The sequence below is a fragment of the Urocampus carinirostris genome, chromosome 18 (assembly GCF_059441175.1).
Source record: "Urocampus carinirostris isolate Australia breed hairy pipefish chromosome 18, RoL_Ucar_1.0, whole genome shotgun sequence".
NCBI classification, from domain to species: domain Eukaryota; kingdom Metazoa; phylum Chordata; class Actinopteri; order Syngnathiformes; family Syngnathidae; genus Urocampus; species Urocampus carinirostris.
In genome coordinates, this window is record NC_142366.1 from 11021362 (window position 1) to 11041162 (window position 19801).

Below are 19801 nucleotides of genomic sequence, written 5' to 3' on the forward strand. Positions count from 1 at the left end.
TGAAGACCAGAACAGAGACAGGACCCACTTGCGTTGCGTTTCTCACAAGTTTTATTGGATGAAAGAGAAAGGGTTGCACCCACGATCTGGTGGTTGTTGGACGTGGGAAGCAGGTCGCTCTGAACGCGGAAGTGGATCTTCCGTGACGAGCGATGGCGGTGTCGGGAACAGAAAAACAGGTCAGTAGCCGGTACAGGGGAGCAAAAACGTGGTCGGGGTCGTAAGCGAGTCGTAAGCCAGAAGAGGAGAGTAGACGTGGTCGGGGACAAAAGAGGTCGAAAACCGGGACGGGAGAGTAGACGTGGTCAGGATGAAAAACGGGTCGAAACCGGGACGGGAGAGTAGACGTGGTCAGGATCAAACAGGGGTCGAAGCCGGGGACAGAGCAAAAACAGACGGACTGACCACAGGGGACAGATAGGAGTGGGTTTAAATAGGGAAAGAGAGCCAATCAGAGTCCGAGGCAGTTGGCGCCAAAGGGGCGGGAACAGGTGATGCATATCGATAATCATGACAAGTATTATAGTACAATAGAAAGTTCCAATTCCGTCACCGTAATTTTTGCCTTTTTTGCTAAATCATACAATTTAAATGAACAAAAGAATCTTTGATACGTTTATTCTTATCCATATACTAGAATACATATCCGTTAAGGAGCACTCACATTTCAATGTACTCACAAACAATAATTGTATTTGTATTCTGTTTGTGCTTCAATACAATTTACACACTGCAGATTAGCTATCAAAATAACAAATAGACCGAACCCTTCAGAATTAAAGTTTAAAAAAACGAAGCTCTCATGCTCCTTATCTCCGGCGTTGTAATATTCATTTGCTATTCGGGCGGTAAAACAAAACATAAAGTTCCCATACAGCCGAAATTTATGGCGTGGATAAAAAAAAAGTGCTTTGTAAAAATGCTTAGGTCTGTTGTTATTTTGCAGCATATTCATCAGCGCTCGTATTCAAGGGCCCGGGGCCCCCCACCGGGGCCATTGCTCATCCTTGCCAAGCCGCTAAACTGCTTTATTTAGCTAGAGAGTCGCGTTTTGTACAATTCAATTAAAGGACTGAATAGTGACTCAGTTTTGTCACAAGAAAATCAGATTTTTGAATATGTCAGCATTCTTAGATTTTCTGTAGTGTTCTGCTTATTATGTATCGATAATTCAGGTTATTTCTTAGAAAACATTTAAGTAAAATTGCATTTGACGACAACCTGTCCATAACAACGATTTCCCTAGTGATATTTCTCAATTGTTTTTAGCCAATGAAGCACGTATACAGTGGTACCTCTACTTATGAATGTCTCTACATACGAAAGATTCAGGTTACAAATTATCTGAACGGAAAAATGTTGCCTCTTGTTACAAAGGCGTTTTAGGATACAAAGTACATAATACAGCTAGTAGTTGCTCCCAGAGTTTCCCGAAAGTAAGCAAACTGGTTGCGTGCACCCTAGCATGCTCTTCGCGTCCCTGTCACAGTTCAGAGTTCAGAGACCAGAAGGAGGAGCGGTTCCGGCAAGATGGAAGACGCAGCTGTCATTCAATCAGCCAAAATTAAAGATATTTTAGCACAATTCCATGAGGTCACGGAATTTATGGAAACGAATCCTTCGGAAAAAGTGTTGACAAGTCGGGCTATCTCTCATCATGATGTCTGCCTTGTGCATTTCCGACGGATTGTCAAAGCTGGCAAAAGCAGACGACAATGGATCCGAATTTCAAGAAAAGCGAAGCTAAAAGATATATCTTAATTTTAGTCTTTGTACATTAAATGCCTCTCGTTTACTTTGCAATAGTCTAATTTTAAAATGTGTTTTATATTCTGGTCAGTATCATACTGTACTTTTGCAGGGATGGAACAGATGAGTGCATTTACATTCAAAATGCATCTCTACTTATTAGGTTTTCAGGTTACGGTACCCTAAGAAATAAATACAATTGTGAGTAGAAGTACTTTTGTACCACTTAAAAATATTTTATCAAGTACTGTTAAAGTACTTTGCTGATAAATCAGAATTTTGTAATAATATATTTTGTCCTAATTTGTGGAAATAGGGTGCAGCCTTTGACATTAATACTGGGGTGGCAAATACGTGGCTCCAGAGCCGCATGTGGTTCTTGGTCAATAAGAATGCGGCTCTTTGCCTCATCATACTTTTTATATACTGTGGCTCTTTACCTTGTTTCATGTTTAGTTTTTTTTTGTGTGTATTGAGGGTGGACACTTTCCTTGAAATCAACAAAAGAACAATACTGTTTTGTAAGGAGAGGAGTATGTTATGGGAAATAATATGTTTTTAATTGTGTGTGTTTGTGTGTGTCTGTCCGTCATGGCAAGTCAGTGCGGGGTGTGGCTCTTTGACTCTCACAGTTAAAAATTCCGACTCTTTGTGTCAAACTTGTTCGCCACCCCTGCATTAATAGGTCTAGAGAAAGTGCCAACAGTCCAATTGAAATATTTTTATTCTGTTTCTCTCAGAATTTTCTGGAAACAGATTCCCTATTTTTTTCCCCGATGCAGTTTTGGGTCGGTCCACTCCTCCCAGAATCCATATGGTGGACTCTGTCATCAAAAAAAACTGAACCAGATGCGTAGAGTAGTGAACTTTTCCACTCGATGTGAGCAAAGTCGCATCACTAATTCAAGTCAAAATCGACATCCTTCTTTTTTGGGGGGAACGGGGGCAACTTGTACCAGATGACCTTGAAACAAGTACCATGTGACTCCAGATCCGGTTCGAGAAACCTGAAGTGCTTCCAGGGTCCTGGCAGTCCTCCAGTGGAATATTCCTGGGGATAATGGTGCCGGATAATGAGGAATGATGGAATGGAGCCAATAGAAAAAAATATTTAACAAAGGGGGCTGGGGGGAATCGGGTTCTTGCCTGTCAGGTCGGTAGATGGGTGTTTCGAAGGGAGAATGATTTGGGAACTCGCACCTGGCAGAGGGAGCGATTTCACGCAAGGTTGCTACGCTAGTCCAAGAGTCATCGCCCACCAATTCCCTGGAACCCCCCTCCCCATTATTAACATAAAGATAATCCAAAATTATTCAATGTGAAAAATGTGAGGAAATAGTACATGATTTTGGTATAACATCTTTACAGAGATGCCTTGGTTATCGCTGGTTCACTACTTCACGGACTTTGAATCTAATTGAATGGTCTTTATTGTCATTTATATCAACGTATCGTGCTATGTGTTCTCCAGCCGACCGCACACAGCCAAATGCTATAACAGGGGCAAATTGGGGGGGTGTGTGTTGGGTGGGCGTGACTGTCTGTGTGCACGTCTGTGATAGGCTGGGGTATGTTGTCAGTTAAACAGTAGGGTGGATGCACAACTCAATGGTTCCAGACAAAATGCACACATTAACTAGTAGCTTTAGCGGCTCTTTACATTAAAAAGAAATGGTGATCGTCAGCGGGTGCTTCGTGAATGGTTATCTGGTCCGGGAAGAGACTAAGGTGGCGTGGAGAGAGAAGGCAATAGCAACCTTTTGGCATTCTGCGGCTAGACTAAATAACAACTCTTACAAGCCAACCCAACAGACCCTGCATTTCACCAATGCCAGATCCAATACCCATGAAACGGATGTCATGGAACTACAATTTGTGGGAAACCGCCAGATTCGGGACAGTTGATTTAAACCACTATGGAGACCTGGCTCACTACGAGGATAACCGATGCTAGCTGTGGTCCCCACTAATCATGATAGCCAAGGGATTTTGCATATGTTTTTAATCAAATATGGCCCATTCAGCATTTTGGGTTGTCAACCTCTGTCTAGACATATCTGTCAGGGACATTCTTTTGTCATAATCGGCCATAAAATTGGGGTCAGAGAAACTTTATTCACTGCGATTTCTGTCTGTTTCAAAACTGGCCTCCTGTGTTGTGTTAATGATATTATCCATTTTGAAAGTGTTCTGTTCCTTCAATGATGTCAAAGCTCTACGGCAAACAAGCCAAATTTGTCAACTTTGAGACGAAATTTCGCAAGTCCCCCTGTGCGTGGAACCTTTTACAACGATATAACAAGATTGTAGAGAGGAACTAGATGTGAAAACGGGCCTGAAAAATCTGTCCCGACCTTCCCTGCCGGTATAAAAGCTCAAACCATAACTATAAACAATATACTTGATTTAAAGGGCCGAGCCCAAAGCAAACCCAACTTTTCCTACTTTATGTGTGAGCACTCGGGAGGAGGAAGGAAGGGTTATTTGGGCCGAGCCACCCTCACCCTTCTAGCCCCCTGACCGCCGAGGAGCGTGCATGCTGTGCTGCGCGGATCCTCGACAAAAAAAAATAAGGAAAACAAATGACGGGTAGATTTTTTTTTTAAAGTCAGCGACAGAGCCCGAACCCGACGTAATGATTGACATTTAGGAATACCTAAAAATTTCAAATTAGACTTATTAGAAGCAATACGCCTTTCCCGAAAAGTAGTCGGCTGGGCGTCCATCCCGCCTGGCAGTTGATTGGATTTTGCTCTAAACTTGGTCCGTACAAACCCCACCCCCCTCCCTACCCTCCCCTCCCACCGAGAGCAAAATTGACTTACGTCTGTCGGCGGCCGAAGAGATGAAGGGAGTCCGGTTTTATCTGCCTCCATCCCGTGTCGTCCCCCACCGACCCCAATACTTGGCGCCGCGCCGCGCCCGCAACAATCTCGCAAGCTAGCACGTCGGCCAAACGATTTTTTAGTCCAAGAATCGTATTTGTGTCAAGGAACGATAAGACACATCTGGCGTTGTTATCGCTAGCGCCGACATTCGTTTAAGACGCCGTGCGAGTCAGAAAAAAACCTCAGGTCTCGTTTCGAACTGATAAGCATGTCCTCCTTTGAAATGATAGAATAGATTCTGTAGAAAATCTCATGTAGGGCTGCGACGAACGATTATTTCAACAACCGGTATATCTGTCGATTAATCGGATGAACAAAACAACTGCTTTATTTCAGTTTGCTAGAAAAAATAAGAATGTCCTGCTGTGAAGTGATAGCAACAAATAGTTTTTTTGACATCCGTTATAACTGTCGATTAATCGGATAAACAAAATAGTGTGTTTTGATACAAAATAACTGTTAGAATAGTTTGTGAAAATCCGATGAGGGCCTGCAACAACCGATAAGTTTAACAACCGATATACATCTCGATTAATCGGATAAACAAAAAACAAGTTTGTTTTAGTTCATTAGAAAAAAAACTGTAAGAATGTCCTGCTTTCGAATGATTCAATCCATTTTGCTTAAGCTCTCACGTAGAGCTTGAAAAAACAATTATTTGAGCTACCGATATATCCTTCGATTAATCGGTCGAACCGGAAAAAAAATAGTTTGTCATAGTTTGATTTTTTTTTTTAATCTGTTAGAATGTCATGCTTTAAAAAAGTTGCATCAAATAAATCCATTTGAGGCGTGTTCGAGTCCAAAAGGTAGCTTGGGTCCCATTTCAAACTCATATGATTGTCCTGCTTTGAAATGACATGATGGATTTCGTAGAAAATCTCATGTTGAGCTGGGACAAATAATAATTTTACAAACCAATATATGTCGATCAATCAGATAAACAAAAAACGAATTTGTTCCAGGTTAACACAAAAAAAGGTAAAAATGACCTCCTATAAATCGATAGGAATTATTTAGCTGAAGATTGCACGTAGGGTTGCAAAACGTGTATGTATATATATATATATATATATATATATATATATATATATATATATATATATATATATATATATATATATATATATATATATATATATATATATATATATATATATATATACACGTATAAGTCGATTAATTGGATAAACAAAAACAAGTTTGTGTTGATTTCAATTTCATGCAGGGCTGAAAACTACGGTAATTTAAAATACCAAAATACATGTCAATTAATCGTACAACCAAAAAAATATTTTGTCCTATTTTATTACAAAATGAATTTTCTTGATCTATCATGAATATCTCAGGTGGTGGTGCAATGAACGTTTATTTCAAAAATCGATATATCTGAAAAACAAAATAAGTTTGGTTTTGTTTAAAAAGTGCCGAATCTTAACACGGTACCACCAGTGATATAGATGACATTTGAAAAGGCATTTGATTTTATCTCATTACACTTTTTTAGTCATGGTACCAGAGATGAATGCTAATTTCATTTCGTATCTCACATTCTATTCTATACCATTCGATTATATTCCATTCTAATCTATTAGCTCAGGAGATAGGGTGCGCGTCTTGGGTTTAAGGGGTTGCACGTTCAATTCCTGGCTCCTCCGTGTTATATGTTGAAGTGTCCTTGGGCAAGACACTGAATCCCTAATGCCCCCAATAAGCAGGTGGGTGCCTTGCATGGCTGACTCCCTATTAGTGTGTGAGTGTGTGTGTGTGTGTGTGAATGGGTAAGTGTGAAGCACATTGTCAAGCGCTTTGGGAGGTCTTCATTGACTTGAAAAGCGCTATATAAATGCAGACCATTTACCATTCACCATTTGTAATATAACATAATATAATATAATATAATATAACATAATGTCATATCATATCATATTTTATCATATCATATCATTTCATACAGCGTTCCTCGCTTCCTATATGTACATACATAAACAGTATAATGTAATGTAATGTAAAACTATATAATCCCTCCATTCCAGCTTCCTGTTTGTGAGTGTTACCGTCCCATGCTGGCACCGGTGGGCGTTCGTATCTCCCATCCACCTGGCGAAAGTCGGTGTGCCAAGTTTTCATGCTGCTAGCTAGCTGACCACCCAATTTTCTTTGCCATTTGGCACTCAAGTTACTCCCCTGGCCCCCACCTCACCCCCTCACTGGTTCGACAAACATCCCTCAAACTACGACATCAAAAATGTTGATACTGAGAGTTAACATTTGTAGCCAACTTAGTATTGTGGCCACTGCACATGAAAAGGAAACTCTTTCTTGCACCAAACTGTGAAAATATAGACCTTGTGACTTATTTGAATTTTTGTTATTATACTTATTTTCATTGCAATATTGTTACCATGTATTATCATTTCTCATTCAGAAACATTGAACTATTATAACAACAAATTCCAGTCTCTAAATACTAACTTGAAAATATGTTTTCTGCCTTTTAGTATGAAATATTTTTTTCTCTTTGAAGTCTTTATTAGCATGTCTACCCTGAAGTGCCATGTCCAATATCGTTGACTACAATGTTTCACGAAGTTGATATCAATGGCAATAAAGACAATTCAATTCAAATCATTTTTTCTGTCTTTCTTTTCATTTTTTGTCCCGTCAGCAGAGTGAAGCAATTTGAATCTATTGCACAAGAAGAATCGTTCACGCACACACACACACACACAAATCGAGCAACGAGTTCTAGTGGCCAGCTTTGATGGGGGGAAAATTGGACGTTGGTTGGAAGATTGAAATGTTTTCCTTTTTTTGTGAGTGTTTGTTTTTCGTCCTTTGTGGCCGAGCGTCACATGGTTGCGTCTGGGAGGAATCGAGGAATTTCTTTTTTCTTTTTTTGTTCTTTTTAGTAGTCGCCGTGTATGCTGATGTTTAGTTAATGGCCTGTCAGCCATTTTATATAGTCGGATCATAGACCCTTGACGGTGGTTGTTTTCTTTATATTTTGTTGATGCCTTTGACTGAAATCTGATTCATCGAAATTTTACCCGATTAATCAGTTCTGCATTGATACTATCACAAGACACAGTATATTTCTGCATTAAATCCTCAAAGTAATAATTATTTATTCTTTATTTTCCTTGTTTTTTGCAGATTTTGTTTCGTTTCTATCACAGAATTATATGAAAGAGTATAATTCTAAAAACATAATATGAAACACTAGAATTCTAATACTAAATGAGAACACTAAAATCTGAAAAAAAAAAGAATTTAATGGTCAAAAAAATGTATTGACAAAAAAAAACCACTAAGCTAAGAAAAAGTTTAAATCGGTCAAATAACTCGTTTAATCCAATTTTTCTCTTGCATTGGATTCAACATCTGTTATTATTATTATTATTATTATTTTTCCATTTTTATTCATTGTTGTTTTTAAATCAGGAATGGTTTTACGATGCATATAAAGAATTCATTTTTAATTCATTTTTACAATTTTTGTAGTACTTACTGTTTTTGGGAATGGTGGTCATTTTAATAATCAATCTGAAAGCCTAAAATTGAAGGTAAGAATAAAAAAATGATACACACGTCAAAATATGTATAAAATGTGTTGGGTTTTTTTCCTCTGAGAATGTTTTTATCGTATTTACTGCAGTCTTTTTTAGACTGGGCGATGAATTTGATCAGTTGATCATTTCATTTAACCAAAATCTGAAAATATGCTAGATCATACAATCAAAGATAGGAACAAAGAGATATATAAATAATTTACAGTACTTTTATGTGAAATTTTGCAAAAAAGTTTAAAGAATTACCTGTTCTTTTGGGACTGAGCAATTATTCAGATTAATTTCAATTGATTGATCTTTGAAAAAATCCTCAACGTAATAATTTAGTAAATTGTGAAATTGAGTGATGAAAAAAAACTATAGATAAACATGAATAATGTTAAATTAATCTGATTAAGTCAATTAATAAATCATTTTAGTAATTGCCAATCTGAAAATTTGCCAGATCATAAAACCAAAAGATTATTTGGATTATTTGGCCATTTTAATACTCTTCAATTTGAAAATTTGCCCAATTATAACATCAAGAGTGGGAATGAAAACTATGAATACATATAAATAAGACACAATACAATTTGTTCAAAAAGAAACCGGTAAATAGTTGTTATTTGTTTTTTGGAACAGGGCGATTACAAATATGAATTATATTAATTGATCGTTTAAATCTTCTTCAATCTGATAATTAAGCTATAACCATCTGAGCCTTGGGTTTGAAATGTTTTTTGAAGGATTTTGTTGATAAGCTTAGAGCAAGGAGGTCCTATCAACCACCCTTTCCCCCTTAAAAAATGTCTACATTGGAACCCTGTTTGTTCTCAAAATGCCCCCAAAATATGCCGGGGAATCAAAGCAAATCAACAATTTTTATTGTTGTGTTCTCAAAAAAGTTTTTTCCCCCTCCCTCTTTCAATTGTATTTAATGGGAAGGCCCTAGAGCCAGTCACTTTCCTATCCCCTCGGTTGCAAGACCCCCAGCTCAAGCTTACGGGACCCTCTGCACCCCAGCTTGCAGCAGGGAGCTAATTGGACTGGCCTCATTTAGCCACACATTTGGAGAAGGAGATGAAAAAAAATAGGTGGGGAGGTGGGAAGTGGGGGGGTCGTGGAGTCGTAGAAAAAAAAATGGGGGGGTGATGGCCTTGAAGGGTGCGGGCCACATCACTTGGGGTCCCCACAAATCTCCCACAGCCACCTAATAGTGTGTCAGACAGCACAGGAGTAACATGTCAACATCCATGCGTCACCATAACGAACACACACTGAAGAAGGGGCCAATCAGATGTGTGCGTTATGCAATGTATCTATATATTCTATCTTTTACATTTCCATTGTTTTAATCCGACTCTATAATCCAAAATAGCGAAATCAAAATCATTGGTTCTCAACTGGTCTGGTTTGAGGACCTACCACTCCACCCTAATGACAAGCTGCGACCCAAATCAAGAAAAACATTCCGCTTTTCAAATGTATCCAAAGGACTGTGCAGTTTTAAGCAGAAATAGTAGAATACATTTACGTTGTTACAAAAACACAATGACCAGCAACACCAAAACGACTTTAAGTACTGTATATATACGCATATAGTCCTACATTGCATATAAGCGGACCCCTAAAACTGCTTTAAAATAACCACATACTAAAAGTACTAAAAGTTCACTTCACATGCAAAATATTACAAAAGCCCCAATAAAAACGTAATCGTGTAAATCATGAAGCTCAATATGCTGGTTGAAAAAGCTAAAAGAAGAACATTTTTAAACCATACTATACCTTCAAGCCGTGCTTCAATGGCAGACATTATTACAATGTTTTTGTATTTCGCAATAACTTCCTTCCTTTCTAGACTCAATCGTTGCCATTGTTTTCCACGTTTCTTTTCCCTTATCATTAACTTTCTTAGGACCCAGTATTATGGGCAGAAAAATGAAATAAAACAAACAAAATCACAATAAAATGAGATGTGGTCCCTCTCAAACGCAGTTGAGATGATACCGATTGACTGAACGGGAAGAAAAGATCAAGCAAGGCATCATCGCTATCTACTGTGTAATTGACGCTCCGGGCTTCTTCTCCTTAGTATTATTTTGCCAGGGCAAAGACCAGCCGTGCTTCAATGGTAGACACTATTACAATGTTTTTGTATTTCGCAATAACTTCCTTCCTTGACTCAGTCGTTGCCGCTGTTTTCCACGTTTCCTTTCCCTTATCACTAACTTTCTTAGGCCCCAGTATTATGGGCGGAAAAAGGAAATAAAACAAACAAAATCACGATAAAATGAGATGTGGTCCCTTTCAAATGCAGTTGGGACAATACAGATTGACTGAACAGGAAGAAAAGATCAAGCAGGGCATCATCGCTATCTACTGTGTAATTGACGCTCCGGGCTTCTTCTCCTTAGTATTATTTTGCCAGGGCAAAGACCAGCCGTGCTTCAATGGTAGACACTATTACAATGTTTTTGTATTTCGCCATAACTTCCTTCCTTGACTCAGTCGTTGCCGCTGTTTTCCACGTTTCCTTTCCCTTATCACTAACTTTCTTAGGCCCCAGTATTATGGGCGGAAAAAGGAAATAAAACAAACAAAATCACGATAAAATGAGATGTGGTCCCTTTCAAATGCAGTTGGGACAATACCGATTGACTGAACAGGAAGAAAAGATCAAGCAGGGCATCATCACTATCTACTGTGTAATTGACGCGCCGGGCGTCTTCTTCTTAGTATTATTTTGCCAGGGCAAAGACCAGCCGTGCTTCAATAGCAGACACTATTACAATGTTTTTGTATTTCGCAATAACTTCCTTCCTCGACTGAATCGTTGCCGCTGTTTTCCACGTTTCCTTTCCCTTATCACTAACTTTCTTAGGACCCAGTATTATGGGCAGAAAAAGGAAATAAAACAAACAAAATCACAATAAAATGAAATGTTGTCCCTCTTAAACGCAGTTGGGACAATACCGATTGACTGAACAGGAAGAAAAGATCAAGCAGGGAATTATCGCTGTCTACTGTGTAATTGACGCTCCGGGCTTCTTCTTTTTAGTATTATTTTGCCAGGGCAAAGACCAGCAACTCAAAAATTAACAGGTCCCCAACCCTCTTTTTGGTCCCGACCCATCAGTTGAGAAACACTGACCCAAATTATACTCTTACAACGTCTCATTCCATCCACCAAATGAGGTGCACTTTCACAAATTACGTTTTTACGAATATCTAGCATACGGTGTCACGAAGCAGAGCACGCCAGAGGGCAGGAAAGAAATTCAGAGAGTAATCAACACTGCCCAGAGGATCACCAACTGCTCTCTGCCCAGTCTGGAGAACAATGTCAGCTTGCAATACCGCAGCAGAGCCATCAATACTATAAAATAATCTTTCCACCCAGGCCACCACCTCTTTGACCTGTTCCCCTTTGTTAGGCATTGCAAGTCCCTTATGATAAGGGCAAACAGGCTCAGAGACATCTTCTTCTACAGGGCTATCATAACCCTAAAGGAGCGCACAAAATTGCCACAAAAATATTTACCTTTGGGATAATTTTGTTGCTGCTAATGTAATTGACCTACCTTTCATTGGACTATTGTTACTATTCACTATTTTCTTCATTGGGCTATCATTATAACTTGGGCCAGTCTCTTTGCACTAGGATGTCAATATCTCATCTCATCTCATCAGCCGTACCGCTTTTCCTCATTAGGGTCGCGGGGGGGCTGGAGCCCATCCCAGCCATCTCCGGGCAGTGGGCAGGGGACACCCTGAACTGGTTGCCAGCCAATCGCAGGGCACACAGGGACAGACAACTTGTTCGCTCATTCAAACCTAGGGACAATTTGGACCGGCCAATTCACCTGAAATGCATGTTTTTGGTACGTGGGAGGAAACCGGAGTGCCCGGGGGAAACCCACGCAAGCACGGGGAGAACATACAAACTCCGCACAGGAAGTCTGGAGCTGGATTTGAACCCATGACAGGTTCCCATGACATGAACTGTGCCGCACAAGCGCTAACCACTGCGCTGCCGTGCTGCCCGGATGTCAATATATTTTGCCTATATATTCTGACGGTCTTTTATCTTATTTTCTCTTTAGAGTATGGATTACATGTTTACCCTAGAATAACATCTCTAATCTCGTAGCATAAAATGCTCAGAAAATAATAGTTTTCACATACATGACAATAAAAACGATTCTATTCTATTCTATTCTGTTCTATTCTATTCCATTATATTCTATTCTATTTCATTCTATTCTATTCTATTCTATTCTATTCTGTTATATTCTATTCTATTCTATTCGATTCGATTCGATTCGATTCTGTTCTGTTCTATTCTATTCTATTCTATTCTATTCTATTCTAATCCATTCTATTCTATTCTGTTCTGTTAAAGATTCACCAATCTCTTAATCACCAATCTTAAATGATTAAAACAGAGTACATAGTATTTTATTTCAATTATGTTTATGTTTGTTTGTTTGTTTGTTTGTTTGTTTGTTTTTATACAATTTGAATGCTAAAACTATGACGTATTTGACATATATTCTTTATCTTTCGTTAATCAAGTTGAATTATTCTGAAAATCTGACAAATGTTTCATATGTTTCTGTAACCAACAAAGTGGCAGTTTGTTTGTTCCAGTCTGTTTTTTTCTTCCTTATCAGAATGTTTCATTCATTTTTTTTCCGACTGGCACTATTTCGATTTTTTCTGCACCCACGCGTTGTAGACCTTGAAACAAATTACGAACCTAAGAAAATGAAATAATACACTACATAAAATGCACTACATTTTCATGATTTAAAAAAAAGCAGAGGAAAAAAAAAACCAAAAGTTTCAAAGGTTTCTTCGTGGACATTTTTTTTCCACGCACGGGCCATAGAAAACATATCTGAGCTGGCTTGACACTCGTCACGCACGAAAGGATGATGGCAGCTCGTTAATTTTAACGCACTGTTGACTTGGACCTTGTCTCATCGGGCAAGTTTACTAACATGTAAATGTATATGTATATATATATATATATATATATATATATATATATATATATATATATATATATATATATATATATATATATATATATATATATATATATATATATATATATATATATATATATATATATATATATATATATATATATATATATATATATATATATATATATATGCGTGTGTGAATGATGACAAAGCATATTGAGATAAATCAATTTTTAGGCTTCGATAATTATGGTGACAAGATGAGGGACAAGAATGTGCCTTGGTGGAATTTTCTTATGTTTTGCTTCTTCTTGTTACTTCAAAATATGTAAATATATTTATATAGTCAAAATCATAAATATTTTCTATGTCAATTCAAAGCGACATGAAGAAATACATTAAATACTAAGCCACAATAATTATAGCCACAAAGTGTGTAGTTCAAAAAACAAATGGGTCGGGATTGTGACGTTAGGATTCTGTGACATTTTTTTCTTAAAAATATGTTATTATATTTATTTAATTAAAGCAACAGTTTATGTCTACATAAATTAGGTATTACGAGGCTAAAAATAGAGAAAATTTGATTTATGGTTTGTGATACATTAAAACAACAAGATAAGATTATGTGCATAATATGTACCTTTTGACGTTTAAATGTCTAACTATATTTATATAATTATCCAAATTATAAATGTCTGGAAATATTAGAAATTATTTGGGAAAATATAGAAATGTGGGCTGCGATAAACCACAGCCAAGAAGTTGAGAGTTTGAATGTGTCTTGCATGGGGGAAGTCATACCGTTTCAAATTTGTGTATTATTTCTTCGTGTGACTTTTGAATGGGTGAATATATTTACATAATTAACGTAATGGTGAAAAAGGAAAAATACGTATATAGATTATGTTTTAGGGGGCTGCGATCATTATCGACACGAAATCGAGGGTTCACATTTGCCTTGGCGGTAATTATATTGTTTACATTTTGTGTATTTTTTTCTTCTCGTGATTTCTAAATCTGTAAATATATTTACATAATTAAAATAATGAATAAAGGAACTGCATAAAAAATAAAGTATTATATGAATGCAATGTATTATAACCAAGGTAAAGGGTTCAAAATGAGCCTTGTGAGAGGTCATATCGTTTAGATTGTTAAACATGTCTATATATTTAAAGTATTCGATAATGTATTTCGAAAATAGAATATACACTGCAAAATATAGATATGCTCTGATTGAAAAATGCATTTCTTTAATATGTTAGGCTAAAAATAAATTTTAAAAAAAGTTAATTTAAATATCTTATTGTTTATCTTATTATGCGTCTTATTTTTTCCCAAAACAATTTAACCGTTTCTCGTTTTTCCTGAATAACCAACAGTATGTTTAAAATGAAATATGATTCCATATGATTTATTGTTATTGCAACAATACACGCACATATTTATATATTATTTTTTTTAATATGTTCAAATACATTTGTTATTTAAACGTATTTTTTTTTCTTATTCTATTGTGTTATTCGAAGACGACGCTGATTGTTGTGGTTTCCACACCGGGAACTTGTTCCACTCCATTACCCAAATATGGCAAAATTAAAAACAGAAATAAAGCGGTTTATCTTGTGTATTTTTCTCGTATAATGAGCTCTGGCTTGTTTTCCTTTCTCTCTTTTCTTTTTATAAATGTGTGTGTAAAGAAAATAGAGCAATGAACCTCTGCCTCGTTCAATAGAGTCGAAAAAGTCATTTTGTCGGACGTAATAACCCATGAAAAAGGAAAATATGAATACATTTCAATACATTTCTGATAGGCTGCGAGCGCACACACTTTTCTTTTTTTCTGCAAACGTCGATCACGACTTGATCTGTAGCTGCTTAATGGGCCGCTCAGGCAAGCTGCAGACGTACAATGACTTTAAAAAAAAAGTGGGGGGTGAATAGAATGGGTGGGGGTCACTATCCATGCATTACTGCACCCCCACCTCCTTCTCCATAAATCCACGCACGATCCGGAAATAAATTAGCAAAATGAGATTCCCCAACAATTAAGTAAGGCCAACTTATTTTTTTTTTTGGGGTGGGGGTACTGGGGGGGAATACACAAGAGGAACAACTGGCGTGATTAATCGATTTAATTTGCACATTACTGCGGGGCAAGAGTGCGGGATTTTAATTTGGATAAACAGGAAAAAATGGGGAGTGAGTGTCTTACTGTGAGTGTGTGCGTGTGTGTGTGAGGACACTTTTTATTGACACAAACGCAAGAAAATCAATCCAGCGATCTCCCTAAAAATAGATAAATAATTGACTATCCGTGGTTTATTATCAATATTTTGTTTTGTTCTGTGTCTTCCTTCAATCAAGCTCAACGCATTTTTCATTTTTCGGGTAGCATTTTTTAATCGTTTAATATAGTACGAAAAAAATGTATTCAAACAATTGTCTCTTCGTGTCCAAACTAAAATTTTCGACATACGAGCGCATTTCTCCATAAATACCACTTCTAAAAAACATGCGGATAAATATGGAAAATTGAGCTAGTTATACAATAATAATAATACTTCCTTTCAGACAACACAGGTAACCTTTGAGTGTATATTTATCACGTATACATAATAAACATGTTAACACGGAATTGTTCAGGCTTCTTTTTTTCTGTTTCCACTATTAGAGACGATTTCGTCGACATGACATTTAAATAACAACAAGGATTAAAAAGTGTGCTACTCCAACTGGACCGTTTTGGGGACGAGAATTCTGCCCGTGGGCTATACAGGATGGCAAAAACGAATAATAATAAAATAAAAAGCACATTGAATACTAAGAAGCTCGACCTCGTAATACTTGGGATCATTCACATTATACACGACATTTTTTTTCAGTGGCGTCTATTGTCCATATAAGCAAGGGAGCACATTTTTTTCTTCACAACCTCCCCTTTTCCTTCATTGATATTTACAAAATAAAATATGACAGTTTTTTTTCATCTAGGTTGTGTTATATACAAAAAACATCCCCCTATGTATGCGAATTTTGGAGCAGTCCAGTAAAAATAAAAAGTTGGCTCCTTCTTTTTTTGGTCCATGCATTCTTTCAGTCCACGCTCCAAAATAAAAGTCTTTGCAGTCCAAAAAAGCGTTTTCCCGTCCCCATTTATTAATTAACCCCCCTCAGATTTTTTTACATGTATTTTATTTTATTTACACATACCATTCATTGAAATTGGACGTAAGCGCGCTGCTGTGGCTGCCCGCCGCTGCCGTCGTGTTGTTCGTACCGCTGTGGTGCTGTTGGATCCCCCCAGGGACGTTCGGAGATATAGAACTTCCATTGCTCTGGTTCTCCGCCGAAGGGGACACGATAGTGGGTGGTGTGGAGGATTCGTAGCCAGAGCTGGCTGCCGGAGAGGGCTGCGAGCCCGGATTGCTCGATTCGTGGACCTGGCGTGCAAACAAAAATAAACAGGGTGAGGAAAAATGCACAGGGAATTTTGAATGTAATTTCATGCACTTTTTAGTACCTTCATGTGTTTTCGCAGCGAGCTAGGGTGCGTGTAGGACTTGTCGCACATTTTGCACAAATAGGGCTTGTCGGACGTGTGAACGTGCATGTGTTTCTTGCGGTCGCTGCTGTTGGCGAAGCGCCGGTCGCATCCGTCGAACTCGCATTTGAACGGCTTCTCACCTGGATTGCATCACAAAAAAAAACACACACACACGCTTATTAGTGTGCGCCTGTGCAATTTGTACCACTTTAATTCTGCATGTTGTTTTGCATTCCCCTCCAATTTGATGACTTACCCGTGTGTGTGCGTTTGTGAATTTTGAGATTTTCCGAGCGCGCAAAGACTTTTCCGCACCCGGGAAAAGGGCACGGGAAGGGCTTCTCTCCCGTGTGCACTCGGATGTGGTTCACCAGCTTATACTTGGCCTTGAAGGGCTTGCCCTCTCGCGAGCACTCCTCCCAAAAGCAGATGTGGTTGGTTTGTTCGGGCCCCCCCACGTGCTCCACGGTCAGGTGCGTAACCAACTCGTGCATGGTGCTAAACGTCTTGTTGCACGACTTTTTGGGGCTGGCAAGCTGCTCGGGTTCGATCCACTTGCAGATGAGTTCTTGCTTGATAGGTTGGCGCATGTATCGGAAGAAAGCGCCGGCGCCGTGGTGCGCGGCCATGTTCATGTTCATGGGGCCGTAGCCGTGCAATTGCGTGGACGCGTAATCGGAACGGGGGCTCGTTACATGGCTGTACTGCTCTGCAGCCGCTCGGCCGTACACATCACCGCCGAAACCCAAGCGCATCTGGCCGGCGTTGGAGGAAGCATGGCCGGTGGCTTGCTCGTGCAACCCCGGGAACAGAAGATGGCCCGCTGCTTCTGAATGTCCGTGAGGCCCCGCTGCGAATCCACCCGCTGATGCAAATAGACTATGTTGCGCGCCCGCCGCTTCTCCAAACCCCCGGTTCCTAAACAAAAAGTCCCGCGTGGAGTTGAAGGCCGCCGTGGAGTAGGAACCGACATGGCCCGGGTGGTGGTGGTGGTGATGATGGTGGTGACCCAGCGCAGCAGCCGCTGCGTAACCGGCGGGTGCTTGCGCGGAGAAGGCCGTCTGTTCGTGGGAGCCATGGTTGATCTTAAAGGCACCCATGCTGTCTGCGAAGGGATTCAAACCCAGAGCCACTTCACGTTCCGCCACATCACCCGGTGAGTGGTGCCGCGTGGAGCCGAAAGTATGCACTCCGATGGCGGGGTACTGCGGTCCGGCGTCCAGAAGCATCTTCGCCCACTCGGTCTGTTGCGCGCGACTGAGGACACGAGGGAAAAAAACGAGTGCAGATATTCGAAAAACCCACGCCCCCCACAACCACCCACCCACTTACACTTTTTCCGAAAGTCTTGTTTACTTTCTAGGGTGCCCCTCTCGCGCGCATTTTACGCGCATACACCCCGTATGAAAAGGGGGGGAAACACGCGCTATTGTCTCTCGTGTTTTGTTTCTCGCTACCCTAAGCTACCCTCCACGTCCCTGCAGCGCGACTCTCACCTCCTCGCTCGGGCGCTGAGCTGCAGACTGATCGTCGAAATCATTCCTGCAGATAAATGAATTGCAAAGACAACAAGATCCAACCCTGATGAATGGTAAGGGAGGGAGGCAAAGGGGTTGTCACGTGAGCTCCCTGCACGGACCCTGATTGGTCGGCGTCTGTAAGCCCCAAACCTTCCACCCACCAAATAACAATCCACGTTGCAAGACGATTGGCCTCTTTACATCATCAATCCTCAGAGGATTTTTATTTCTTTATTTATTTTAAGGCTCGACTGCAAGCTTTTTGGCAGGGTTAGGAAGGTACATTTTGCACAATTAATTTGTATGTATGTTATTACTACAAAAACGCATTTTTGAGTCTTAACTAAAGACGAACAGCATGTGCAGCCTCTTGACTTCATTGCATTCATCCCCAGGTGTTTGGTTTGCCCTTGCCACCATGAACGTTTTAGATCAGGGGATGGTTTTATGGTGCTTTATGCAGCGCTTCGAAACTATTTCTGACTAACTGCTACATATAAACATGACTTGACTTTTATCAAACCTAAAGTTGAACTTATTCTACAAATCTGCAGATTTCTGCACACACACATCTCCCCAAAATGCATAATTCCCATCTTATTTTCCCAATCTTAGAGTTTATTTCAATACCATTACTTCCCTAAGACACAAATACTCCCCCGATTTTCAAAATTAACTCCACATCTGTTTTCCCCAACTTTGTTTGTAACCAAAAACTCCGTTTTATGGAGTGCCCCAACCAAACTGTTTTTATGTCTTCACCTCGCCTAGCCCCCTCCCTCATCTGTTTCCCAAAGCATATCACTTTTTTTATGATAAATTAGTGACCCTGCACCCCACCCTCTAACAAAAAAGAAAGTTCCTCCCCACATATTCCCAAAATGTGTGTGTGCCGTATTTTTCCTTGACACTTTCCTGATTTTTCGATCTTGTAACAATTGTTGTGTACCCCCTCAGAAAAATATATTAAAAAAAATATGCCAACTGAATTTATTTTTTGGGGCACCATTTATATTATTTCGTTTGTGTTTGATATTTTTATGTTGTTCGGGCTTGTTTATGAACAACGTCGAGGGGTGTTGTAATGGTGGTGTGTGCAGCCCTTTGAGACTTTTTGTGATTAAGGGCTATGTAAATAAACCTGACTTGATAAAACGTTTCACATGCCCCTTTTCTTTGAAATAATCAATCATACCAAACATTTTAGTCATTTGTATCTTCCATTATATCATGGGAAAATATTCCAAATTACTACTTCCCTAAGACCATTCTCCCCCAAGTCAAACTTGAAGGAAAGCAGACCCAAAAGTGCATTTTCAAGCATCCCGCCTTCCACCTGGACTCCTAGCAATAGGCCAACCCAGTTGCCCTATAAATTTTGTGTGTCCCTGCGTGCATGAGTGTGTTTTAAAACCTTGTGGGTTGTCGAATTTATCAAGTGGGATTTGTGGCAGGATCCTGCGGCTGCCCGGAGTTCAAAAATCCACATGCAGGCCATTTTTTTGAGGGGTGGGGGATGCCAGCCATTAAAAAACAGAATCTGCAC

General features: G+C 39.3%; 1 protein-coding gene across 1 annotated transcript; it reads right to left on the reverse strand.

The window, feature by feature from the left end:
* Positions 1–15564: 15564 nt before the first annotated feature.
* LOC148348354 (zinc finger protein ZIC 1-like) lies at positions 15565–18295 on the reverse strand. The gene is made up of 3 exons (XM_088322376.1): positions 16992–18295; positions 16712–16875; positions 15565–16631 (listed from the first exon to the last, which is right to left on the reverse strand). The coding sequence occupies exons 1-3, from the start codon at positions 17962–17964 to the stop codon at positions 16392–16394; spliced, it is 1377 nt and encodes a 458-aa protein (XP_088178502.1). The 5' UTR covers positions 17965–18295; the 3' UTR covers positions 15565–16391.
* Between the last annotated feature and the right edge of the window lie 1506 nt (positions 18296–19801).